This window comes from Oxyura jamaicensis, chromosome 1 (assembly GCF_011077185.1).
Source record: "Oxyura jamaicensis isolate SHBP4307 breed ruddy duck chromosome 1, BPBGC_Ojam_1.0, whole genome shotgun sequence".
In the NCBI taxonomy this organism is placed as follows: domain Eukaryota; kingdom Metazoa; phylum Chordata; class Aves; order Anseriformes; family Anatidae; genus Oxyura; species Oxyura jamaicensis.
The window spans coordinates 109076142-109103650 of record NC_048893.1 but is presented as its reverse complement, the minus strand read 5'-3'; the positions used below and the strand labels follow the sequence as shown (position 1 = coordinate 109103650).

The 27509-nt window shown below is 42.6% G+C and overlaps 2 protein-coding genes across 9 annotated transcripts in view; one reads left to right on the top strand and one right to left on the bottom strand.

Annotated features, from left to right (window-relative positions):
* Positions 1-5587: 5587 nt before the first annotated feature.
* ATP5PO (ATP synthase peripheral stalk subunit OSCP) lies at positions 5588-8791 on the top strand. The gene is made up of 7 exons (XM_035315702.1): positions 5588-5673; positions 5788-5838; positions 5924-6034; positions 6308-6437; positions 6555-6667; positions 8206-8292; positions 8612-8791. The coding sequence occupies exons 1-7, from the start codon at positions 5644-5646 to the stop codon at positions 8723-8725; spliced, it is 636 nt and encodes a 211-aa protein (XP_035171593.1). The 5' UTR covers positions 5588-5643; the 3' UTR covers positions 8726-8791.
* Positions 8792-14365: 5574 nt separating this feature from the next.
* Positions 14366-27509, bottom strand: part of ITSN1 (intersectin 1) — a 125720-nt gene continuing 112576 nt past the window's right edge. For 5 of the 8 annotated variants that reach the window (XM_035315691.1, XM_035315692.1, XM_035315695.1 and 2 more), the window contains 10 exons: positions 27072-27178; positions 25607-25790; positions 25062-25160; positions 24017-24184; positions 22716-22988; positions 22058-22179; positions 19763-19845; positions 19582-19665; positions 18985-19158; positions 14366-18117 (listed from right to left, as the gene is read on the bottom strand). In XM_035315691.1, the coding sequence (XP_035171582.1) occupies positions 17969-18117; positions 18985-19158; positions 19582-19665; positions 19763-19845; positions 22058-22179; positions 22716-22988; positions 24017-24184; positions 25062-25160; positions 25607-25790; positions 27072-27178 (1443 nt within the window). In that variant the 3' untranslated portion in view covers positions 14366-17968. The remainder of the gene's footprint in view (positions 18118-18984; positions 19159-19581; positions 19666-19762; positions 19846-22057; positions 22180-22715; positions 22989-24016; positions 24185-25061; positions 25161-25606; positions 25791-27071; positions 27179-27509) is intronic. The other 3 variants (XM_035315693.1, XM_035315696.1, XM_035315698.1) reach the window with 2 other exon arrangements.

The following is a 27509-nucleotide window of genomic DNA, read 5'->3' as shown; positions in this document are numbered from 1 at the left end:
TGTCATATGCCAGCAGTGCTCTATACAAATCTTCTCTCGTGTGTTTCTATCTTGCAGCAATCTAGAAGACAGACCAGGAAAGCATCGACCAAAGAAATGTGATTAATGAATCCCTGTTACACCCAGACTATTTTTCAAATTCCCATATGCAAAAGCTCTGCTTTCGCCACTTTCTGAAGACCTTTCCGACACAGGCTGTGCACATACTACAGTGTCTGGCTGCAGAATGAAATCTAATAACAAATCTTGACCTATCAGATTTAAGCCGTAGATGTGTGATCTAAACAAGGGTGACTTTCACAGATAACATACCACAAGATAAGTGATTCAATGAACTTCCTGAAACCAGCAGCTACTCCGGTCTGTAGCCTGTAAATGAGATCAGGCTCACCTAATAAATGAATCTGTAAAGAAGGTGCTCACGTTCACTGCGGAACAGGCTAAAGAACGAGAGTCAGCAGACTTGCTGAATTCAGTTATTATTACTGAAGGGCAAGAGCTACTAGAAATAGTTATGTCTATGGATCCTTGAATACTCTTTTATAAACTTCTCATATTCAGCCAAACAAGGGAAAACACCTTCTTTATTTTACCAGCTGCCGTGCCCACCAAATTTCCCCTTTCTTGCGTGCGGACTGTTCAGATTTGCTATGAAAACAACCAGCTCGGTTTCGTCCCTACTTTCTCTTTCAGGTTTATGTATGCACCACTCAAACGACGCAGGCAAATCCATGAAATTCATTTCACAGGACATTGAGCAAATGGAATGTGGAATAATGTTCCTCAGTTGCTGACACATGATCAAATGCAAGTTCGCTACAAGGAAAGAGGAGACATGCAACAGCCTTGAAATGGATAAAAATCTTGCCACAATAACCATAGTTACTACGTGAACGCAGTTATATTATTAGTATTGGCTTCCCTCTTGTGGCAACGAGCAAGCTGTAGTTCTAATATGTAACCAGAATCTGCCGAGGCATCTGTCTGATACAGAATGCTGCAATATGTTCGTTCGGCAAGACCCCTGCATCCACGCACAGGACAGCTGATTTCAGCTCAAGGCAGACACAAAGGCCTACACACGACAAGTGGATGGCAGCCTGGGGTCTCAGCTCTGCAGAAAAACCACTGACAAGATCAGAGATTCACCCTGGTACGACTCGAGCCGCTATCTGGCCCAAGTTTAAACTGAAGAGCTGTTTCCCACATAAAGATGCACTTTTAATCCTGTAAAAGAGGTACCTAGACTGTTAGCTACCCCTGGCTGAGATGGCAGCTCATCTGCTAGGTCTGTTCAGTCAATGATCTCTGCTGAGCCTGCCAGTTCAGTGGTCGTACCCGTGACAGACCTTGAGTACATAGACCAAAACCTCAAATTCCCTGCACTTGCTGCCATTCTGACTCCAGAGGTGGGACAATGATTAACATCCTGCTTTCCACAGTGGTAATGGAGCAGGCATGAAGGTCCTCCTCTACGTTATTTTCTCCATAGACACTTGCACATTACCATAATTTGACTGACAGTTGTGAATTTACAGTTTTTTTAATGGCAGCCTGTGTGAGAAGGTATCATTGCTATTAATAAAGCGTGTTTCATCGAACGAATTTAAAGCTGTTTGTAAAGGATGTTGGTCTCATTCTTGCTTTTTTACAGATGGGGTAACTGAGGTGCAGAATAATTAGAAGCCAATCAGCAGGCCCAAAGCAGAGCTCAAAATAGATCCCAACTCTCCCGAGTCCCAGCAAAATGTTCTAGCTGCTACTCTGCCAATCTGTGAGATGGCAAAGCTCAACTGTTAGCACTTACCTACACCAGAACATGCCAATTATTTGTATATTTTCCAGAAACAGTTATTTTTACAGCTAATATTTTGTGGACATCTTCTAAAATGGTCAAATGTCCAAGTGAGCCCTCATCACCATTTCTAGTATAAGGCCTTGCTGATTAATGCTAATTTGGCTGATCTATTAAAATCATGTCATAGCTCAACCTCAATTTTTCAGGCTTATTAGATTATCCTACAAGAGACTCAGAGCAGACATTTTGCCAATGAAGCTACAAGTACTTAATTGTGGTTTTCTCTCCCTTTTACAACAGATTACTATGGCAGCACAGAAAATGAACTATCATACACGCGATACTTCTGGGGTGCTCGTGGCACGTTAACATCGTAATGACTTACCATTTTATCACATAGCAATGCTAGATGGAAATCCCCTTTGGAGGGCAGGAAAATGTAGGCACAGGAGCTTGGTTTTGCAAACATCCCTACAAATCATTTTCAGTAGAGTGCTCTGATGCTGAGGTCAGTGAGTTCAGCATCCTAACTCAATTAATAGGGCTGCTGCTCCTATTCTGAATTCCCCTAACAATCTATGTGGTTTTACAATCGCTCTTGCCCGTTTGGAAGGAAAAAAAGAAAATGTTTTCTGCCTGCTGTTACGGAGTGAAAAACCCTTTTGTTAATGGCAAAATGAGTCAGGTCTTGCCTAGGCAGCTAGGTTTTAGTGTGTGGGTCACTCCACCTGCGATGGCTTAGTCCCCAGGGAGCCCGTGTGACAGAGCACTTACCTGCCCATGCAGAACAGTTTGCAGGGCAAAGGTACGAAAAACAAGCGAGTGAATTAGATTCAGCAGGAGCACTCACTGCTTCTGGGGAAGAAAAGGGCAGCCCCTTAAAAGGGATAAAATAAAAAAAGAAAAAGAAAAAAAAAAAAAAAAAAGGAAAAAAAAAAAAAGCTTACTTCCTTCAGCAGCCACAGGAGCAAAACCACAGTAGCAACAGAGAGGTGAGGTAGGTCATAACTTTTCTGTGCCACGTTCCCTGAACCTAACTTGAGCACTGCGAGTGGAAGTCTCCTCTGTTCCTTGTAAATAACAAACTTTTTGCAGAGGTCAGGAACTTGTTTGCAGCTACACCCCGGCTGCACTGGGACCCTCCCATGCTGAGTATGGGAGTACCAGGCTCAGCCAAAGGGAAACAGCTGGCTGCAATTACTGGCTAGCAGGTGCAGAGGAGCACTCCAAACAGGCTGAAAGCTAAAGTTTCAGGTGATTTTCAAAGTGAGGGTCTAAAGCACTTTGTGTTTTTAGACTCCCTAAAGATTTTGAGTCATTAGTTTAATTACTGGAGGGGTTTTTGGTATTTCATTTGTTTTTTGAAGGAGTTGTCCATAGTTTGGTGGAGGTTACGTTTGGCATATTTTGTGGAAATAAACAGATATGCTCTCATCATTGTGAGGACACCAGATGTTTTGTTACAAACTTCATCTCATTTTACCTCTACACGCTGCACGCTCTCTGTCAAATGGCCTGTCTTACTACGAGTTTTATGATGGCTCATGCAGCTGGGCCCTGCTTGAAGAACATCCTCGCTGCTACCATGGTAGAATAATAATGAATTATCACATTCTTTCTAGAGACTGAAAAGTGCTGATTACAGTAAGCTCTGTGGATGCTAGGCATGTGTGAAGTCCATGTCTTCAATAAGCACAAGAGTGTGTTTAAATTAATCTAAACTCAAATTATTTTGAAGATTTCTCAAATAGAAGTAGAGAGGATATATGTAGTAGGATTTCAGATCCAGTCTGTCTCAACAGGAGAATGCTTGTTATGATGCTTATAATATCACTGTATTTCCTAAGAATGAGTACTCTGAGGTTATAATGCCACAAGTACTGACCTCCACATAAACTGGCAGACCTGCAAGTTTCTCATGGAAGATCTTGCAATCAGATTACGTTTTTGAGTGCTCAGTGGTATTGGATCTACATGAACAAACTGAAACAAGGGACAGAGGTAAATGTCAAATAATGAGGGACGGGCACTACAGGAAGTCCAAATGCTTTGTAGGAGGAAAAAAAAAAAAAAAAAAAAAAACTTGAGGCTGTCAACAATCACCTTCTTATTTTCCATGTGCCTTAGCATAGGAGCCAGGAGGATCTGCTCCCTGATCTTGCCAGGCACAGAGTTGAGATTAACTGACCTGTAGTTCCCCAGGTCTTCCTTTTTTCCCCTTTTAAAAAATGGGCATCCTGTTTCCCCTTTTCCAGTCGGTGGGAACTTCACTGGACTGTCACAACTTTTCAAATACGATGGATAGTGGCTAAAAGATCATGGAGTGCTAAAAGATCATAGAGTGTTTCAGTTACTCTAATGAAATTTTGGATACAAGACCCCATTTCAAACAAATGTATTCTCTGCACTTTTCCCAAGTTTTAGTACATGTACATTACCACAACAAATAAAGAATGTATGTTTTTCCTTAAAGAAAAACAAAGCCTTTTCTTCATTTTAGATGTGTTTTTCTTAGTACTGTAGTTATTAAAAATATCAAGAAGAATGGTGTTAGAGTGGTTATAGCTTTCATGAACTATACTTGTGGCTTTGAATGTCCCCAGAGCAAATACAGCTGGCAATAGCAGGTGCTAAATTCCAGCATCCAGAATAACACATATTGGTTATAGCATCTTATTTCTGATGGGATGCTATATCAGTTTTCTCATTCAGACTGTATTTCCTAAAGAGCGCTATTCTAATTCTGTTTTTGACGTAGCTTGAGCGAGCACTAATTTTTCAATTTGTAGCAACAGCAACATCTAGTGTCTCCAGCCTGCCCTGCATACTTACATGGCATGCTTGCCATTAATGCCATGCTTCGTATCTCAACAGCACCTCCACCTGACCTCCTCACACCACAGAAAATAACTACCCGAACTTTGAAACAGCTCTTTGAGCAGACGATCCTTTTAGTTTACAGAGAAGACAGAATAATCAGGGAGAAAAGGTGTTTAATTGTTGAAGACAGTTCAGCAGGAGCTGAGTGAGCTGCTCAAGGTCACACAGGGAGACTGGCAGAGTCAAAATGCAGAATGCCTACACTGTGCTTTACCTGGAAGATCATCTCTTTGTCCCAGAAGATATATGGACCTAATTAATCTGAGGGAAGGAAACAGCTTGCTGCATTTCAGAGGCAGTTTCACTGTGTTAGAAACATCTGCGGGGAACATGACATTTTCTCCATTGCAGAGTTTGCGAGAGGCTTGCTCTCTGCAGCTGAAGGAAGGGATACGGGGTTGTGTAACGACATAACCTTTGTGGGAAGCAAAGAAGGGCTCGGGGTGCCAGGTGGGATGTGGGGTGCCCAAGAGAGGGGCTGCAGCCCCCCAGGCCTCCCCTCCACCGGCACAGCCCCAAGCAACCAAAGGGCTGCGGGCAGCTAGCCAGGGGCTTGGCACTGGACCTATGAAGGGCAAAGCAGGGAAGTGCTGGGTCGAGACCCCCACACAGAGCCCTGCCTGCGTGTTTTTCTGAGGAAAGCCACTTCGTTTGCCCTTGAGCCAGGCACAACCACCTCCTCCGCGGAGGAGCACAGCCACCAAAGCCTGGCCTCACCCCGCGGGCTTGCGGGGCGCCTCAGCTCACGGCTACTTCCCTCAGCCGGGCTTCGAGAGGGGGCTCGGAGGGCGCTGTGCCGAGGGACACCCACAGCACGGAGGGAGGGCAGCGATGGCAAGAAATTAAAAGACTACATCCCCCAGCGGGCCGCGCAGCAGCGGAGGGGGCGGTGCGGCCGCCGTGCCTGCGCGCTGCCTCCCCGCGGGGCCGGGCGGCGCCGTGACCTCGAGCGGCGGGCGGACAAAATGGCGGCGGCGGCGGGGCTGGCCCTGAAGGTGATGGCGGGGGGCGGCGGGGGGCTTGTGGGGGCCTCCCCGGGCTCTCCCCTCGCCGTGCGGGGCGAGGGGAGGCGGTGAGGGGGTGCGAGGCCACCGCTGTGCGTCCCGCAGGTGCGGCAGCTGAGCACGTCGGCGGCGAGGCCGGTGTCCAAGCTGGTCAAGGTGAGCGGGGAGCGGGTGAGGGGAGCGGGTCGGAGCCGCCGGGTCCCCGTCCCGGGGCTCCGCTGAGCCGCGCTGTCGCCCGCAGCCCCCCGTGCAGGTGTACGGGCTGGAGGGCCGCTACGCCACGGCGCTGTACTCGGCCGCCACCAAGCAGAAGAAGCTGGAGCAGGTGGAGAAGGAGCTGCTCCGCGTGTGGGTAAGGAGCCCGGCAGCACGCGTCTACCTGGGCTTGGGGTGCCCCTGCCTGGGAGGGAGCTGGGTCTGGGGGTCCCTGCAGCCAAGGAGGAGCATCACCGCTAAAAGAAACCTCCTGCAAATGAGCTACACCTGGGGGTGTCGTCATCCCACGTATATGCCTCTCATCTCTTTGGGCTTGCTCAAGGAGTGACCTTGTTGCCCACTTGGATGGTTTGGTTAGGCCTGGAGAACTTGTGTTATTTTTTATAACATTGCGTGTGTGTCCTCTTAGACTCTTTTGAAGGACCCCAAACTGTCCAGTGTTGTTATGAACCCTCATACCAAGAGCACAGTTAAACAAAAAACTGTAAATGATGCTTTAGCAAAAGAGAAGATGTCCCCTATTACAGTCAACCTGATGAGTGAGTAATCATTTGGATTTTGAAAAACATCCAGGGCTACCAGTTGTTACTGGTAGCTAACCAAATCTGCTTTTGTGGTTGCTTTAAAGCCTTTCAATATACATCTACCTCTTCCAGACTTGCTTGCTGAAAACGGTCGCTTGCGCTACACTCCAGGCATTGTTTCTGCCTTTGGGAAGATCATGAGCGCGTACCGAGGAGAGGTGCTGTGCACAGTCACCACTGCACAGGTAGGTTGGGAACCTCTAGGTTCACCTTAGCAGATAGTGGCATAAAAGGCAAACTTCTTCAGCTTTATTTTGCTTTCTGTAATAAAAGCATCTTGCTGTGTGAGTAGTGAGGAAAAATCTCACCTCTCCTGGGATGAAAGTCTCTCTGCAAATACTGTTATCCAAAAATTGTGGGTCAGCAGTTAAATGTATCCCTTTAGTTTCAGCTTAACAAGTAACATCTTCTCTTCCTTTCCTATGCGTGAACCCAGTGGCTGATAAGTCAGCCTTGTCTGCCTCTGCTCTTATTTGTGTCACCAAGATGGTACTGATCAGGTCAGAACTAACAGATCAGCTATTAGCTAGAGCAAGGCAGACAGCTGAGGACTAAAAATGCCTGTGGTGCTTGGTACTGTGCTTCACAAGAAGCAGCTACTTAATTCGCTGCGTGCAGTAATTGGGCAAGTGGCTAATTCTGGAACTGTAGGAGGAATTTTTCAAAGGCAGACGCTTCTTGCTGATGCTTATAAAGGTGAGAGGGAAGATGTCTCCACAAGCTGTAAACTTAAGGCTGGAGAAGTGGGAATTCTGACACTTCAGTAATTTCCTTGGTGATGGATCCATGCCCAGGTCTGTTAGAGCAGGAAGCTTGCCTGCTCTGTATGTAAAGTAACTCTTTTGCCCTTGGGTGGAGCTAAAATGAACTGCCTAGTGGACTAAGTAAAAAGACTCAGGGTGACTGTCTCTCTGTAGGCCACAAGCACAGACTGTTAATCTAGCTGATAGCCTTCAGGGATGTGTAAACTCACAAGCCTGCGTAAACCTTCTCATCAATTTTCCCAAATCATAAATAGTTACTTTTCTGCTGCCTGTTGTGGTGGTGCTGGTGATGGCTTCTTTTGGCTCTCAACTGTCAGCTCTTAATTAGAAATTTCTTAAATTGCTGGTAATGTGAAACCACTACTCTTCTGTGAAATCTTTAATTGCTGTCACAGTGATGAATGATCAGCTCATTGGGAACGCAAGGGCAGTTTCACAACGCCTCTCCCCCAGGGATGCAGAGTTCCTACATGGTGAAGGAGAGGTGTACTTAGCTGAGAGCAGTGGACGAACCTGCAGCAGGGCTGGGTGCTCTCTGCCTGTGTCCTGAGTCACTGTCCTGTGCTTTATGTGAAACTTTTCTTAAGCAGATAATCTGAGCTGTTAGAAGTGGCAAAATTTATCTTTCCTTATATAGCCTAAATGATGCTCTGAAGGTCTTCTGTTGAGTGCTTAGTTCGGCAAGTAAATAATGCTTGCTTTCTGAAGATGTTAACATTAAGCTGTTGCTAGAAATACATGCGCAGAGAACACAATGTTTCGTGAAATTAAAGGAGCACAAAGTGATTCCTGTTTCTGTGCTGTCATGTGGTGATTGCTGTCCAAGAAGGCTGCTTACGCTGCCTGCCTGGAAGTGCCTTTCATTAGAAGATTCTGAAAAGAAACGTTAGCGTTCACATTATATCATTTGATTTTTTTTAAGTCCTTTATTTTCTTTGTCTTTTGTTCAAATTTTTCAGCCCTTGGATGATGCCAGTCTTACTGACCTAAAAAGTGCTCTGAATGGATTCTTGGCTAAGGGAGAGGTCTTGAAGCTGGAGACCAAGGTATGGATTTCTGATTTGTACATACATTTAATCAAGTTAGTATCAAATTGGGCTTCTCTCTCTGATATTTATTTTTTTTAAAAAGGAACAAACACTAAAATAAAATATGGTATGTATTCATTTTATTTAATACACTTCTGTGCTTTCTTTTAAACCTGATGGTGCTTTAATTATTAAAATCTTAACTTTGGAACGCAGTGACTGCAAAAATTTCATAAATAAAACTCTTTTAAAGTTTTTTTTTTTCCAAGTGTAAAAATTGTATACTAGGTCAGCAATTTTTTGCTAATGGAGTTCCTGTTCAATATTTCTTCTTCAGACGGATCCATCAGTCCTTGGTGGAATGATCGTCAATATTGGGGAGAAGTATGTGGATATGTCGACAAGGACAAAGATCCAGAAACTCACCAAAATCATGAGAGAGACTGTCTAGCAAGCTGTCCTGTCCATTGACAATGAAACTTACAAGGTGGAAACAATAAAATTATTTCTTCTTGAATAGGTGGTTTAAAGTATTTTGATTCCAAAATGCAGCAGGGGGAGAAAGATGATGAAACTGGTTAGTTTAACAGTTCTCGCTAAACATCTGGTGACACAGCTCACCTGTGACACAGGTGAAGGATACAGAGAATCAGCTCTGTGAGCTGATAAACGTGGTCACAGAGTTGCAGTCAGTCTCCAGAGAAAACTCCCATGCAGGAAGTTGTCAGGATGGCAGTTCAATGATCCTGCTGCTATGTGTGCTGCTCCTCTGTATGGAAAGAGCTGACACTGAAACTGCAACCAGCCAATTCCTTCCTAAATGTGACAACAGCTGCTAAGCAGTCTTGTCATCAGTGCGTTCTCAACAGCTACTTCAGGCCCACTTTCCTTCCACATCTGTATAGTTCAACAGAGTTAGGTACATGCCTTAAATTAATATTACCCTCTAAATTCTTACTGCTGGGAGGTTAACATGGAATAGCACTTTGGCTGTGCCACTGTCCCATTGTGCCAACCCAGCCCCAGAACAGCGGCAAAGCAATACATCCTCGAGGTGCAGGTTTTAGCAAGTGCTGAGCTAGACAAATGGACACTGCTCAGTAGGGTATCGAGGACACTGACCTCGGGGCAGCTGGCCAAATGCAGTAATTATTAACAAAAAATGGGAGAGACCAGAGGGGGACTTCCTACGTTCTCATGCAGCTGAGCCACAGTCACCAGCAAGCTGGATAAACGCTGCAGATGACATGCGTGGCTGCAGATCAGCGTCTGTATAAAGTAATAATGTGCACAAAGTGATGGCAGCTGGCCTATTAAGCACTCACCTTTTGGGGGTTCTTTTGTTACGTTTGCTGGTTTTTCTGTCTTGCTATGCATTTGGTATGCTCTCATTTTTCCAAGAGCAAACAATCTATTACTGAGATGAAAGCTGGCATGTGTCACAGGTGTTAAATGCTGCTAACATTTACTGCCCAGTCATCACTTGGCTTATAGCTACATAGTCCCCTTTTCAAATACTAATCTAAAGATTTAATGTCTTTGATACCATGTCACTCTTCTTCAGTACTTTTCAAGAAAGTAACAATACACAGTTAAACTTGGAAAAAAACAGGGTTTATTCTTGCATAATTTCACTTGCACGACTACAGTCTCATCTGTGTCAAACAAATTGCACAGACTAAAATCCGATCTGCAGTTTCAACCCCGGTGAATGCAGTCTGGGACGTGGCATAATTCCTCAAACAGGTGAATGCAGCTGAAAGACTCGTTCAGTTTGATACCGCCTATAAATAGAATCATTTAACCAAGTATGGCAGAGGAAACAACACGTTCAGAGCAACCAAAGTACAGTTGAAATTGTCTGATGAGAAACAGTGGAATATGATCTGCAGTTATTCATCATACCTATTACAAATGCTTTAATCAAAAAACCATTTCGCAGAATGGATGTATAACTGTAGACTAGTTGGCTATGATGTAAGTGAACAAAACAAGTGCATTATATTTTCGCTGAAAAAAGGAAAAGTAACTTTTTCCTCCTATCTGGCCAGATCTTAAGACATACACGTAACAGTTATTTTATAACGCCTTTGCAATTTTTAGGCTCTTATGAACACAACATACAGTACAACACTTCCTTTTTTAAGAAGAAAAAGAAACTAACTGATACCATTTGTTTGGCAACAAAAAGTGCACCAAAAAGTAACACCACCATCATCAGGGACGGCATGCCCCGATTCTAAGTAATAACATTGAAAAAAATACTACGGCTATCTTTTTTCAACAATTTACCAACACTAAGTAAAAAGTACCCATGACAAAGCCTGCAAAGGTTGGTAGAATCTAAACTCCATTCTGGCAAGTTGAGGACTGAAACAGGGGGTTCTGCAACAGCTGTTAACGGTGAATTAGCCTGCTGAAAAGTGTTAACCCTTTACAATTTATAACCTGGACAGGAAGAAGAGCTTCAACCCAACGCAGGCACTTGGTGACTGCCAAGAGCACCGCGCTGTCTCCTGCATTTCCGTTCCTTCCTCACAGGCTGAAGCGAAGGCGCTGGGTAACTTTCTCATGAGATATTTTGTGATCAGCCACAGCAGGAAAACAGAGGCGAGGCTGCCACTGGTCATTCAGCCAAAACCCATCAGGGAAACCATCCCCGTGGGGGTGGCTTTGCATTTTACCCCTGATGAGGCACGGCAAGAGGAGGAGAGAGCCAAGAGAGCGAGTTGTCCAGGTACCCAGACCAGCACCAGGGGGGCGCACCCAACCTTCTCCCTTCCTCCTGGTGAGTGTGGGTAAACCCTCGAGGCCCTGCCCTGGGGAGCAGCCACTGTACGTGGGGGGGTTTCACTGCCAGGCCATCACCTGCTGGACAAACCACCTCACGTTTTTTTTTGAGGGAAAAAGAGCCTGCTGCTCACCAAGCTCTTACATTTTTCACTCTGCCTCTATTTCTTCCTTTTTTCCCCTCTCCTCCTGCAGCCCAGCCTTCTCCTGTCATCTGTGCTCACTGTGGAAGGCAGGAGCTTCTGCCTGAGAGCCTGACAGAAGGGCTCAGAGGAAGCAACAACTCCCTTCACTTGCACAACAGGCTGAGATCCCAGAAAGGAATGCCAAATCCAGGGTTTGCAACACTTGCAGCACTGCAAGAAGCGCGAGGAATTCACCTACAGTTGCAGCAGAACCTTTTTCTGACAACTATATCAAGGAGCTAGGCTAGTTTAACATGTTCTTTATTCATTTAAATTAGGTCCTAAATATATCCACATATGTACAGAAAAATAATTTCCCAAGGATGGCCATTATTTTAAAACATGTAAAGGAACAAACAGAACTGTGTGCCTATAAAGGTTTTTGTTAGATTTACTCAGTATCTGACAACGACAAAGTAGCTGTGTTTTTATATTATATATACAAATAATCACATATATATATATATAAGCATGTATTTAACTATAGATACATTGATAAGCATTTGGGACAGGAGTGTTTGGGCTGAACAAACACCAGGATCCACTTGGAATGTACATACAGAGCAAACCCCTCAAAGCTAAGGTGAGCTCACCTGATTCCCAGCTTCTCTGTTTCAAGGGTTTTGACTGCTCCATTTGAACAAACTGAAGTATCACAGTGGCAAACAGAGCAGCATGAAAGTAGACACCACTGTTGCAGTAAAAGTCTGGATTTGTCACATCTTAGTTTTGAAAATGTATTTAATAATATTACAAAAACTTCATTATCCACAGTGTCCCCCCACCCAACCCAACTCACACGTAACAAAAAGTGATTTTCTTTTTTTTTTTTTTGAAGGGTAAAAAAATTCTAAAATGAACGTTTAAAAAGTTCCCTCATAAAAACTCATGTTGAGAAAATATATAATAATTAAGTGCATCTAGAAAAAAAGTTCTGTAATTTATCAGTCATTTGGCTTAGTGTCAGCTCAGTGACGTGCTATGTCTGCCAAGGTGCCCAAGTCGGACCACCAATTGCATACAACCTCTCAGGGCTCTACAGACTGCCTTCCTACCAGCATTAATCTTGGTGAGCTGCTTGGTATTTCTGAGCTAAGATCAGCTTTATTTTTTAATTATTATTATTTTTACAGTGCTTCCAAATGCGTTGTAATCTGTAGGTATATAAACTGTGATTTGCCCAGTACATACAATTCTGGAGACTTTAGTGGCTATAACCCAGTGACCATTCACTTTCAGGAAGATAAGAAAGAAAACAGATCCATCTGCAAAGAATATAAACTACTGCTGATTTTTATCTTAACCTTGACGTTTTGTTTGACACTGGTTATCTACTGCAACCTTCCAGTCCTTACAGCGTTTGAATCAACTTCATAGTGTAGGCTCTACATTGTGGATGCCTTTCAAACTCCTTCCTGCATCTCCAGCAAAGCACACGGCACGCAGCTAGCTCTCAGTATGCCTTTGTACTAGCTGGGACATGAATTAAAGGTAAGCATCAGCTTAAGCGCTTCATTGAGCCAGGGCTGCAGAGCTGCACGAGAGATGACTGAGCAGCTGCCAGCTGGGCTGTGAGGCAGAAGCCTGGAAAGGAGCCCCCAAAATAGCCCCGTTTCGCACAGCTGAGCTTCGGTGGAGTTCAAGGGGAAGGGAAGGACAGTGCTTTCCAAAGGATGTAATTAATTACAGGACAGAAGCACTGTTGTGCACATGACACTCGCAGAAGAAAAACCCAGTGGGACCGCAGAGGAGCAAGGCAAGAAGATGACACGAGAGGTATTTTCTGTCACGGACTGTGTTTGTGCAACAAAGCCAGAGTTTGGCTTGGAGAGAGCCAATGGGCTCAGCAGGTGGAAAAAATCATGGCTGGAAGGGGACCTGGGTGATCTCAAATGCGAGCCTCATCCCTAATGGCAAGGGATTGGAGCCTGTGGGATCACAGGGTGGGAAGTTGGTACTCACAGCCTGGTCCTGCTGGGAAAGATGGCGTTGGTGTGCTCAGAGAGCAGGCTGGACCGCCGAGGGAGGAGAGCTGAACCTGTCCTGGACATAATGACTGCCAGCTGCATCTGACTGAGCACAAAGGAAAATGAGCTCAGGTGGTTGCCCAAGGCATCTCCAAGGAGCTGATTCCTGCCCCCAGGGAGGAAACCAGTCTACAAAGTCAGGCTGATCCTCATGGCAAGCCGAAGGAGCCTTCCCAATGTCTGCAGTGATGGAGAGGGCCTAAACGGGGAGGGGTACAGGGGACAAGACAGATGCTGGTGTATGGTGACACTGCTGATGAACACCTCATACAGCTGGGGGCTGGCGGAAGAAGTCCTCTGAGACATGGAAAATTGGCACAGTGATGCTGGTGCAGCCGATTCCCTGCATGGAAAGGGCAGGTATGTTCTGGATGTCCAGGAGAGCTGCCTGGATCACACCACGAAAGCAAAGAGCATGACAGCAATATTTATAAGCCCATGTAACCCTTGTGAATGTGAATGCATCTTGAATCAACACAGTGCCCGAGAACCTCAGAGGTATATCTCAGAAGGCAGTTCCTGGAAAGGTGAATAAAGGGCTGTCAAGCAAGCAAATTCCTGCATAAATGTAGATCTGCACTAAATCCAATGTGTCTCTCCCAGGATGAGGATAAATGCACGGGTTGATGTTAATTGCTGATACCACTACTACGATTGTTATTATGACTACTACTATTATTATTATAGATGCTTGGGGTCCTTTGTAATTGGATTTCCACTGTGATGGTGTGGATATGATTTTAAATTAACAACAACAACAAAAAATCATTTTTCTTCAGTACTCCGTCCTGTCGGCAACCACAATAACATCAATATTCTGCCTGTTCCCAGCCACCTCCACCTTTCCAAACTTATTTCAGTCAGTTCTAAAAAATTTGTCTTCCAGCTTCTGTTCCATTAACTCCGTTCTACTGCAAGACTTAAAGCCAAGGTAGAACCAGGGAGAAATACCATTCCCCCTGCTAAACTTAGTGTACGTGAAGGAAGAATGCAATTCCCAGAATGACGGCTTGGAAACCAAACTACCAGAGCAACTTCTTCTGTTGCATGTTTTCTCACATTTGCAGATTTTGCCATTTCTTCTCTTACTTTTTTTCCTCCCCATTTATCAAAAGCAAAATATCACTGTTTCAATGAAGGCAGTGAACGCATTAAAAAGTCACAGTATTATTTTTAGGAAGGCTTGAATGCCAGCCAAGGAGTTTGCTGCTGAAGAACTACTTCTAAGCAAATGTTCTTCTCCAATAAAGTAGAGCCTGCTAAAAGATGATAGACATGAAACCCTGTTTTAAGAGCCTGTCCCAGCAGCCCACGTGCCAGTTCAATCTCACCAGTGCCTCGGTTCAAGGGCTGGTAATGGGCAGGCCTTGTGCACAGCCTCTGTGCAAGGATGAATTTTGCTGTAGGAGAGTAAAAGCAAATGAAGACAGCCAGTCCCAGGGCTCCACAACACACAGTACAAGGCTCTGCAAGTTTAGTGGAGATGATTATCTGAAGAAATCATTCAGATGGGTCTTTCACTCCTAAATGCGATCAAGTATCACCTGGGCTTAGATTTTTTTCTTGGGTTTGTTTTGCATAACATTAGGAAAAGTTTGCACACATCTCAACAAGGCTGCAAAGGGACCTGTGCTCTAAGGTGTGCTATTTTACCAGTACATTCAGAGATCAGTAACTGGAGTCTGAAAAACAGGCTCTGCGTAAATACAGGCAGTCAACAACAGTAGCACAGGCCAGCAGAGCTTGGCATGACAGCCAGGACATGACACCCTTAAGAGGACAGATGGCTCAACCATCACATGTCATGGTGATGCCAGCCACTTTTCTAAATACACTAAAAGGTATCTAACTTCCTAAGATCCTGTTGTGTGTGGCTGTTCAGGCTGTGCCTGAACAGGGAAAAATAGGCAGGAGCTGATGAATTTCTAAGAACCTTTGGCTAATGCTGAAGAAGATCCACTTGGGAAGCTAACCGTGCCGATATGCTATGGAGTACTGAGGGCGAACAAGAAAGAAAATAGCAACATCCTGATGCTGGCTCTGAGGGTATATACATTCTGTCCTTGATGTACAGGGATTAGGACAAGCTTCATCTTCAGAATTAGACTGATCACAAGGGATTTGTGAGATATTCGTGAGCTGAAGCCCGGCCTTTCATTACCATCATCATGTTTGCATAACTTCCATTGGTATTAATAAGAATTAAACATTCCTGTGCACTGAGGGTAAGATGGAAATCACGAGTGATGGTGGTCAGGAAGGTGCTTGGTTGTGTTACAACTACACAAAAAGCTGCAATCCCACATGCTCATGATAAGGGGTCACAATCTGGAAGGTGCCCCTGCAGCTACCTGTCCACCACATCAAAAACCAGTTGAATCTCAGAGGAATATGCAGCTCCTTGAGGCTCCATTTAAAAACCTGGCCTGGATTTCTGCATTGCGTCCATGGTATTTTTTTCCCTAATTGTCTATTTATTTGTTACTGTAATTCATGCTGGTGAAATGGTACCATAAAAAAGTGATCCTACTTTCTAAACACTGAAATGAATGTTCACCATATTTACAGCTACTGAGTAAAATTAGGACAGCAATAAAATGTTAGACAATGACATTTAATGTTACTCCATTAATAGATTTTATCACTTTTTTTTTTAATCCTACCACAACAATGTGTATTTTCATATACATTATATTTAATAAAATGTATAGATATGGAATTAGGAAAACATGGGTTTAGTTCTATTTACATATTTTACTTGAAACAATTTTCTTAACAACATTGAAAAATAGAAACTTAAAAGTTCTCTTAATTGTGTTTTCTGCCAGTTAGTGGTAAACAAACGCATGCCTAGGAAGTTAAACTCCCTCTAAAATGTGGTCAGTTGAAAGTTTCTAACTAAAGTGTGTATCTCTGTTTTTGTTTCAAAAAATACATAAGTATGTCTGTCATTTCTGATACAAAATTCTACACTATCTTCAATAAATAAATAATAAAGCGATTCTGAAAAGTATGAAATGTAAACTTTGTTGTCCCTCCAACATACTTTTTTTTTTTTTTTTTTTTTCCCATTGCTTGAAACATTACAGTGGTATTGTAGGAAATTATAATACACAGACACTTTCCAGCACAGTTTACACTTATTACCATACTGCATCTACCTATTTGTTATGAAGATATCCTAATTTCCTAATGGAAATCAATAAGACTTGTAGTGCTAGAAAACACTGCCTATACAGCAAAGGTGGAAACCGGTACTGAAAGGACATGCAAGGAACATCAAAACCTAACAACAGGCTCCACAAGAACATTCACATGCTAATGAAACAGGCTGACACCTCCCATTCAGAAATAAAGTCATTACAAAAATACCAGTGTATGCATGATAGGTAATGAACAAAATGAATCCAGGCAGAACAAAGATGAATTTTACTCTTAAGGGGTGTATCGTATCTCAGGTCCAGGCTTAGTAAAGCACCTATGTGTGTATTTAAGGGAAACACAACATAAGTGCATGCTTAAAGCTGGGTGCTTTGCCAAACAGAGGAATTTTGCTGAACGTTAGCCTATATGTGTGTATTTGTTGAGTAAAACGCATGTAGAAACTTTTGATTCCCCAAGACGACACAACTTTTACTTTGGGGTTACCCACTCTGTACAATCACAAATACCCTTCTTCTGTTCACGTCTAGTATTGCTGCCATCAAACTTGTGATCCACCTGCCTTGCAACAAACCCTGTTGTACGCTATCACCCTGAATTCAGTAACATGATGTCAAATGCAGTTGGGCACAGCACAATTTAATATCTGGTCACCACTGATTGCTTGGCAAACTAGACTCTGCAGGGTAGAAATTAGCTTCCTGAACCACAGCCATGATTTTTTTTTCTTCCCCACTGCAGGTGACATATCATCCATCTGCATTCACACGATTAAGCAGCAGTAGTAGAGCAGTATTGAAGTGGTATAGCACAACATTCATCAGGGCTCTATATTCGATCCTTCACTTACTGTTCAAACGTTTCTTCCAAAGGTACTGAGTGGGTGTACTCTTCTGGAGTGCAACTCATCTCTGTGCAGAAGGCCTGTACATATATTTATTTTGGGGGCAATGTGAGTCATGAAGTGGTATCTTAATAGAATCTTCTCTGTTTATAGATATAGACTATTTATTTTCTAAGTCTTTTCAGCATCACCGTGAAGATCTTCAAAGATCTTCTTACTGCATAACTGCTTGTTCCATTCACAAAACATTTACACACCACTTTGCTGAGCAATAGGCACAGAATTCCTTAAGGGGGAAAACCCTGCAGAAAGCCTCCAAACATACCAACATTGCCTTCTTCTTGTAAATTAAAGAGTAGAGTAGCTGGAGCAAGCACAGAAACCTATGTGGTTTTCCAGCCTTTCAGACTGGAGCACGACAAACAACTAGGTTATTTCATAAACCCAGGAAACTAACATAAAGTTCCACATAGAGAAATTGAGTGAGATTTCCTCACTAAACTGGGACTCATTTTTCAGTGAGAATTATCAAGGCACAAAGATGCTCCTGTTTGCTTTGATAACCCTCTTGTGTGTGAAGGGCAAGCAGTAGTTTCATACCAAACCAATACGGATTTAGTGACAGCTTCTGCAGACACCTATTGCAGTGAACTCAGACTGAGAAAAAAACATTGGTCCCTTTCCTTCTAAGGCTCATCAAACAATTGCAGGTCTAGTCGGACGACTATCTCTCCTGTTGGGACTTCATGCAGAAGGAGACACTTTGTAACTGGTCCCTTTGAACCCTGATCCTTCTTAATGTCTGCCACACGGATCTCTGTTCTGCCCAAAAAGTCTGAAATGCAAAAAGACAGAACACTTAGAAATAGAACAACCATTTTTTGTTGCAATAAAAATGCTGATCTGCAGAAGGAATTAAGCTTCCATCTACACATAACAAAAGAAGAAAACAAGTCTTCAGTCCAATTACATTTTTGCAGTTGAAATAGGCCAAATGCCTCCTATCTGCACAGAATAGAATTTCGTCTGGACCGTGTTAGACAGTAGAAGCATTTAAAAATAAATGGTGCCACGGAAAAATCTACCATGTACTTCACAGCTGCCTTGCTTACGTAGCTTATTTATTTTATGACATGTTAGAGAGAAGGCTGAAGGTCACTGCACAGTTCAAACTGAGCGTGAAGCCTTCAGGAGATGATAGAGCCAAGGAATGCATTGCACTAGTGACAAGGTCACTGGGGCAATCTGCACTGGTCACATGGACAGTCCTATCCGAATACTTCCTCAGAGATTATGACTCCAAAATACACTCCTCAACGCTCAATGTGTCTACTGCAGATTATGAAATAAGAATGGGGTAGGTTCAATATCGGGTACATTTCTGCCACTTTCACTGCTTGTTAAAGGCACCTGAAGACATTTCTTTTCTTCCTCCATTAATTTATCCATTAGCAAAGAGCAACCAGAGTTTCACCTAAAGACTTAGCAGAAATGCAAACCACTCTTCTGTTGCTGTCAAGTTGCACAAGAAGGGAAATCCCCCAGAATAGAGCTCCCAGTACTGGCATGACTAGACTGGGGAGTGAGGGTGAGTCAGGCCCCAAACACGCAAAGGGGCTCAATGTTTACCTCAGCAGGCACACCCATCTTCAAAATGGGAGACTTGAAAATACCTTTGGAAGGGTGGCTGCCCCCTACTTACCATCCGGGGAGAACTGGTCCCTCTCAAACACCGTGATGCAGAGTACATCCTGCTCTAGGTCTTTGATAAAGAACTGGCAGTTGGAGTTCCACTTTGGATTGAGGGTGTCCTGTATCGTCTTGGTAATGTGGCACTGAGAGCCCATCGTCACCTCACAGTATGGGTTACTCTTTCCTGGGAAGAAGGAAACAAACAGAAAAGTGTAAACACGTTTTCAACTGTGCACCTGAATATCCTCTCACTCCTACAGCCAATGGGCTAGGCAAAGATGGTGGCCTCACTGCCATCTCACTAAACAGGGGCACAGTTCTGCAAGGTGTTGAGCACCTTCCACTTTTCATTTCAGGACTTTGTGGCCTATTATCTCTTTGATATGATTTACATGGTAGAAGCTAAGTTTGCCTGTATCAACTACTGAAGTGCAAGACAACTGCAATGCCACTACTGAACTGCAGAGAATCACCTCTATGCATTTTAACTTCATTAAAACTGTTTTATTAAACAAAACCATGTTTTGGACAGACTGTCCTTCTAAGTTAGTCTGACAAATAGGAATGTCTTCTTCACAGAGCATCTTATGAAACACGAGGCACTTACCATGGGACCTGCAAGGTTTTAGTTCAATGCCTTCAACAATATTCACCATCAGCCTCCCAATGCCTGTTGCTCTTTGTGAGCGAACTGTGGTGAAACAGAAGAGAGATAAAACTCATTAGTGTATTTTCCTGCCCACAGACTTCCCCACAAAGGATGAGAGCCCCTGCACCGCATGCTGTACCTAAGTAGGCCTTTTCCCTCTTCTTCTTTTCGGTCTCTATGTAAAGTTCCGAAGCGGCTTTAATTTTCTGAACCCAGGCAGTCCTTCAGAAGGAAAGGAAAAAAAAAAAAAAAAAAGAAGTTGCAAAATACTGTTTCCATTTTCCCTCCATGGTGCACAGCAGGCAAAAGTAAAGCTGGCCCTCTTTCCCAGCCACTTGCAGTCTCAGGCCCTGAACCCACCACAGGCTGTAGCTGTCTGCCTGGCAGAGATCTTACTGGAATTCATAGCACCTGCAGAAATTTAATCATCCCAGCCTAGCAGATCCCGTCACACAATGCAAGCTCAAGAGAACCACGAACAGGAGAGGACATGGTGAGAAACCAAAAGATAGAGATAGCACGTTTGCTTTTCCCAAGCCTTTTGTTGCTCAGAGGAAACAGCCCCAACAGGAAGGCACAGTGAATGCTTGAGAGAGACGTGTGCCCCGGGAGGCACAGCCTAATAACTCCTGGGCTTTACTAACCTGCGGGGATTATGCTGCCTGAAGAACTGGCTGGGCTCAGAGAGGTTTTCGGAAGGGGATGCCACTAAGAAGAAGGGGAAGCTTTGTAATTGAAGTTAGGGAAATAATTTCCTACTTAAAAGTCTGTGTGGAAAGATGGACAGAGAAAAAGCATGGAAGAAGGGGTCCTATGGGACCTCAAGTGTTTGAAAGGATATCCTGTGACATACAAGGGAGACTGAGACTTGAGTCAAGGCAAAATGAGAGAACAGAGCAGCTGTGAATCAATTTCTGATCCCAAAATGAATTGTTGCTGGTCTACAGTGCACTGCACCTACTTACAGTGGCCTGGATTTGGGTCTAAACATGCACCTGTATTCACCGCAGGCAACTGTTTAAGAAAACAAAACACTTAAGGACAATTTGTCTTCCAGCTCACCCCTAAATGGTAAATGGCAGCTTCAGAAGTGTACCACGCTTTTGATCACACAGGTCTTTTAAGATTAAATGGGCACATAAATCACTCATTGATGTTAACGTTTTATTTCTGTTGCTCTTAATTAAAAACAAGTGGATGATAAAAACCTGGAGGTATCTCATCTAAAATGCTGCATTTCTGCTGAAATGAAGCTGAGCAAGCAAGTCTAGGATAAAAGACAGTCAAAGGCTGTACCCCATATAAATAAAAGCATTTGATAAGAGTGCCTAAATTCTGAAAGCAATTTCTGCAGTTCTCTCTGTAGTGAGTGGAAGGAGCCAGACACCTCCAGGGGGCGTTCAGTATTTGAAGATTTGCCTATTTCCACTGATGGGTCAGGGTAGCATCTCGCTTGAGTCCCCCAGGCTAGGTAGGATGAATGTGGATCAGAGTTTACGTGTTTCTCACTACAGCAGTGAGTGCTCTGATCCACAACATGTGGTTATTGCTATAGTCCAATTTGCACAACAGATCCTAAGTTGGAAAGCCTGTGTCAATTTTCATCAGCACGGATCTAACCCTGATGCCTGTTCATTCTCTGGCATAGAGGGACAGACAGCGTCCCAAAGGACAAATGGGATCCATAAAAATACAATTTTTCAGAACAACTATGTGTGTGTAAATGATAATGAATAATGCTGGCAGGCAGGCAGGGAACAACGTTTTATAATTTTTCATGCATTAGAATTTTTACAGGCAACACATTTGCAAGCTGGCATAATACTGTCCATACTATGTAATATTTTTTTGCTGGATTTTCAGCTTCCATGTTTTTCTTTCAAGACCTTACATTTTTGCAGACAAACCTTTTCAATATAAGTCAGCATAAGTCTTTTTAAGCTTGCCAGAAACACAAATCATCAGCAGAGGTTTTGAGGTTGTCATTCTTCTGACTTCTTCATTCTGAACTGAACCAGGCTAAAACTAACTGGGTTTTGTTTGGTTGGTTTTTGCTTCAAGTTTTAAATCAGACTTGTTCCTGAATCTCATTCAACATACAGTCATACAGATGCTTGCACTGGCACAAAAACTCCAGTGGATAGTAACAGAAGATAGAACTGAATCTCTTAGCTTCCTTACGCTAACTTGAAATGTTGTGAAAAGTGGCCTATCCTACCAGCCCTCCTAGCCATTTCATTGTTGGTCTTACTGGAATTCAGGAAGCATCATTAGTTCTCCATCCATTTCATGAGTATCATCATATTCTCAAGCACAAGGAATTCTCCAGTGTTGTGATATTAGCTGCTTGGAGACTGTTATGCATGTGTACATCAAATACATTTGCATCAGACTTTTCAAATTCAGGACTAACATGGCCTGTGCAGGTACTTACCTTTCATTAATGCTTTCAGCCCGCAGTGTATAGACTCTATCAATGTGGGAGATATGGAAGATGGGCTCATCTCCAGAAGGGTCTGTGGGTAATTTTACTAGTACCTCATTTAGAAAAATGGGCTGTAAAACATTAGGCAAAGCTAGAGTTCTATCGCATAATATCCAAACAGATGCATTCAATAAAGAGCAATTCACAACAGATTTCTTTTGTGCCTACAATAACCTCTCCCCTTCAGCCTGCCTCCCGTCTTTCTTCAGATATATCATTTTTTTAATTTTCTTTTTATTAAAGCTATAGGTGCCTCCACAGTCTGGGAACATTTCTCCTGAAGTAAGAAAACAGCCTTATGAAGCATAGAAATCTCTCCTTTCCCACAAGAAGCAGCAAACACTACTCTCTTCATCACTCCCTGTTACACAACCTCTGTTGAAGAGGTTGTTTTAGCCAATCTTCAAAAGCATCTTCTCTCATCTAGCTAAGCAGCCAGCCAGCTTGCTCACCATCAGTCCCTGGAATCCCCAGCATATGCCAAACCTTCAAACCTCTTCTATATAAAGGCTACTGCCCACACGTCCTGTATAATATGGTGGCTGCTGCCTCCTGTACCTCTGTTAGCGTTTAACTGTCTTAGTCACTGCATAAGAACAGTACTTACAGTTTTGTACATTTTGTATTGCAGGTTAGACTTGGGGCTGAAGACCTTGTCTGTGCCAGAAGAGCCAAGAGGTTTTATGATCTGAGTCAGGAGGAGGAAATCGTTGAACAGAAAGCCATACAGTTCCTTGTTACTCTTGGCTTTATAGAGTTTCCCACTGTGCAGAAACTTGCGTGGTCCCAAGCAGTTTGTAACAGAGTTAAATACGAGTTGCTGCGAAAAGTAGAAGAAGAAGAACAACGCACTGTATAAAGTAAAACAATCGAGGTTCCCCTGAAAGAGATCAAATATAGTTTTGAGTCCTGATGTTAGTTTTACGTTGTGTCACAGGGATGATGAGCGATGTCTCTGCCTTGTGCATGATAAGCAGCGCATGTCATAGAAACACTATATGAAAATTAAGGCATCCCATCAGTTGCGCAGGGCATGTCCTGAGCAGTCAGAGAAAAGCCACAAGCATTTGTGCCTCCTTTTGAGTTTCTCTGCCACACACATGCATTTCTGTGACTGGAACTGAGCTGATGACGCAGCCATCTCCCTTCAGGCAGTAGTTATAACAAGCTGAACACAACTTTGACCCTAAAATAGTTAGATTTTGTAAGAAGAAATGTAGTGTTCTCCAGTTCATAACCAAGCAGCACTTACTATTTTTTCATCTTTTGAACTGAAAGCTCGATGTGTATTTTGAAAATCAAGTTGTGATCTGTCTGCCTCTAGTATCTTCACCAATAACAGGGAGGCCATCAAAGTATCCTCTGTCCACCACAAATATTTTCATTATAGTTTCAGGAGAGAAGCTTAGCATGTTACCTTAAAAACTAATGTGCATTAGTAGGCAGTGATTTTCTAAGTCTTGAGAGAGACTTGATCAGTATTCTTGAGTTTTCAAAATGTATATGAAGTTTTATCACAGAAAATAGTTTCTGTGATGTGTTTTAAAGAACTCCAGGATGGTCAGGTATGGCTTCAGGATAATGAGATACAGCAGTACGATTGTCACTGTATTGTAAAGAGCTTTGGAACTGAAAGGTGGTTGAAAACTGCAGCATTTAATTTGGCACTAGTCCAGAGGCAGGAAACAAACGCAGCATTTATCACATAGAAGACAATAACAAGAGCACCAAAAAGGATTACATGCACGAGTGAAAGGGAACCAAAGAAGGATGAAAAGCAATGAGTAAAGATTATACGATCTGATTACATCGTTTGTCCCTTGATGCAGTGCCATATGTGAGCCATGGGTTCTTCCCAAACAGTGAAGTGTGCCCACATTTGCATTACTCTAGATAGCATTTGTTTACCTCAGACAGGCCTTCACACTGAACATGAGCCTGGATCCACTCCAGCCTATCTGAATTTTCTTTCTCCCGCACTCCTTCATTTACTTGAGAACACAATTCTTCTGCTTTCTCAAGAGCATGCTTCAAGTGACTGTGGTCAGGGTGGTTTTCAGGAGTGTTTTCTATTATCTACAGGTAAACAAAATATGTTAGCCTTTTTTATTATGTGCAGTTAAAATGTATTCATCTTGACAGCCGTGAACTCTTGCTTCTTTTCTTAATTTTCATCAGAGCTAGCCAGCATGTTCCACATTTCTCTTCCTGCTTGACAAACACGAAAAATAAGAGACAAACTCACAGTTGGTATGTTAACAGCTGAAATTAGTGCCTGTCTGCAGAGCCTTTCCATCAGCACACTGCTCACTCAGCTGACATAAGTATGCAAATTCCAGCCACAGAAACATGTCCACGGCTGATTAAGGAGTCTCTTAAATGCCAACATCCAATTTGTAACTGGATTATTTCCTACGAAGGTTTGGGGTCAGTTTCAACAGTATTATTCAAAACGATAAGTGTTAGGCAACAAATGAAAGTTAGGAAAGGGTTATAAGTTATCCAGTAATGTAAGCTGTGCAGTAAGGTAACTTGCTACAATTTGGTATTCAGGCTTGCACAATGAATGCCATTTATGAGACGAGGGGGAGGAAACGACACCGGAAAAAGGCAAAGATGAGCATAAGATAGACCTACTACTCCCATTTTCTTTTTTCTTTTTTTTTTGTTGTTGTTTTTTTGGTTTTTGTTTTGTTTTGTTTTTTATTGCCTTTTGGTTCTTTATGTGCAAGTTTCACCTCTGTTTCTAGCAGAAATCCAGAGTCATTTTTTTTGAAGCCAAATGAGTTACTGCATTTGCTTTTAGTGTGATCAGATATAGAAGGGCACCCCACTTTCCTCAGTATATCAGGTATCTAAGAGTGACAAAGCTCAACACAAACAGGGAAACTATCCTGTAATTAAGCTGTAAGCAAAGCAGCATCAAAAACATCATCTTTGCAAAAGAACGTACATTTTTAATTATTAGTGGGTATCTTGTTACCCGTTGCATAGGCTTTAGTAGAAAACTTGATAGTGGCATTCCTTTACAGCGAGGATCCATTGCTAACCTCTGAAACATTAGAGAGGTAAAATGGTGTTAGTCAGTTTGCTTAAAACCTGGCAAAATAAGATCCTCTAAGGAAAAGGTAAGGCAACAAATGAACATAATGCTTCAACTAAATCTGTTAGATCACAAACAATGCAGTTGGATTTGTTGTATTTTACAAAGTATTCTTCACCTATCTCGCCTGTACAAGAGAAGAGACTCTTCTTTTTATCATTTGTCCAGGTCCCAGCACGTTACTGCAAAACCATTTCTAAACAAAGTATTTTATGGCTCTACAGTTTTTTGAAAAAATGCATTCCTTTAATGAAAAAATGCATGCCTTAAATGAGTGCTTAAGTCTGAAGACTCTTTATTCTAGCCCAAAAGAGGGAGACTATGATTGGAAATTAGCAAAGTGATGAACTAAACTTATGGTGTGTAAAATTCACAGTGTTTGCTTCTTCTCTTACTTTAACAAACTCCTTGAACTCAGGGACTTCATCTGTTTTCTGCTGGATGAGTGCTGCCCCATTCAGCTGGCAGCTACAGAACCGAATGTACGGCTGCATGTGTGGCAGCTGGGCTGTCAGTATGTCACCAATCATTTTCACTGGCATCTTCTCCCCAGACATCTTCTTACGCACTCGCAAAGCCCTAAACATGAAAAGGTCATGGGTGTTTTGTAAGCAGGTAGACCACTAAACAATAATTCCTGATTTATAAAATAAATCATTTGCTTCTTATTCATTATTGAAATGACAAGACCTCTGAATAACAAATAGATCATCCACAGGACTTACTGCATATTGTAAGAACATAACAATCAATTTTGCACCCTCAGCCAACATCATTTCCCTCCTGAGGTCACCAAACTATAATTTGGTTTTAAACTTATCAGAAAGCCAGATCAGATACAATATAAAAGGGAATGTAATTTCCCTTTCTATTCATCTAGAGAGGACAGATATGCTCTTGAATGAGGGATAAAAACAGTATCACTTTCTTAAACCCAAAGCTACCCAGTTTTTAGCCTGGTTTCCTAAGGAAAGGAGGTTTATTGTTATCAAGCTGCCTGTCTTTGTCCTACCACTGTCATAACTTATCATCCTGGGGGCCATGTTCAAACACTATTGACAAAATAGGAGGTATCTCAAAAATTTTAAGTCTAAGTTCAATAAAAAATAGCAGCTCAGTAGGGAAAAAAGGAAGTTTATTAATCTTCCTGCTTATGAAGATGAAGGTTTAACTCAAACCTTACTCATTTTGTCTGGCAATGGCCAGCTGAGCAATCAGATGAGCATGCCTCTAAACCAGCCACAGAATTTACTGTGCCTTGCTGAAGCAGTAGGGATGGGTGAGAAAGATGGAAGACAGGATCCACCAGAGGCCACAGAGAATGAAGGGAGAAATAAGGGTACTTGCACTGTGTGGAGTTTCATGGTAGAGAGTTGGGGCTGCAGTAGTTAGAGACTTTGGAAGGAAAGGTGCAGGGTACACTGGACACAAATCCATAGGAAACCAGGTTTTGTTGGCGATGCTTCTCACAAAACAGCTCATTCAGATGTTATAAGCCTACAATAACTAAAGGAATACATCAACTAACTCAGAAGAAGGGAGGCAGAGACTGTTGTACTTTGCTTTCCATTCACAGACAATAGGACTGGAACTGGGTATTGGGCTGTGACAGAGATAATAGGAAGTAAACATATGGACTGTGGTAGCCTTGACAAGCACTGCTCTTCAGGAGAAGTTGACCTTGCTTTCTGGAGTACAGGCACACCAAGAGCAAAGTAAGTGCAAATACTCTTTTGGTGACTATTTTTGTAAGTGTCGAATGTTTTCATGCAGCTAAAAGTAGAAGTGGGGGAGAGAGCCATGATTTTTTAGTTGCTAAGTATGGAGAAAAAAAAAAAAAAAAAAAAAAAAAAAACTTACTTCAGTAGTTTTATATTGCACATAATCAGCTCCTTCCAATTAACAAAAATCATAGCAACTTCTTTTTCTGTTAGCAGCTCAGATTCCATTAGTGGTTTCTGGAAGATCTATAGATTCAGAAAATTAAGTAATTTAGAAAGCACATGTTAAGTATAATTAAAGTGACTAAGACTAATGATGTCTAAGGCGTCCTTGGTCTGGAAACAAGACAACGTTACATCAGAGTAGCATGTGATACTCAGTGGAACAGACTTCAAGCATGCACTGTGCCCTAAAGATCCATGGTGCTCGCTAACAATATCATTGTGAGAAGCTTATTTATTTAAAAGAGAATGATCTGAATTGGTGTTGGTAGTGTTCATTATGACCTGGATAATCTGTTTTAAGCTTGGGAATTTTAGTCAGAGGTCTCCTGTAAAATATCCCAGAACTACTTTG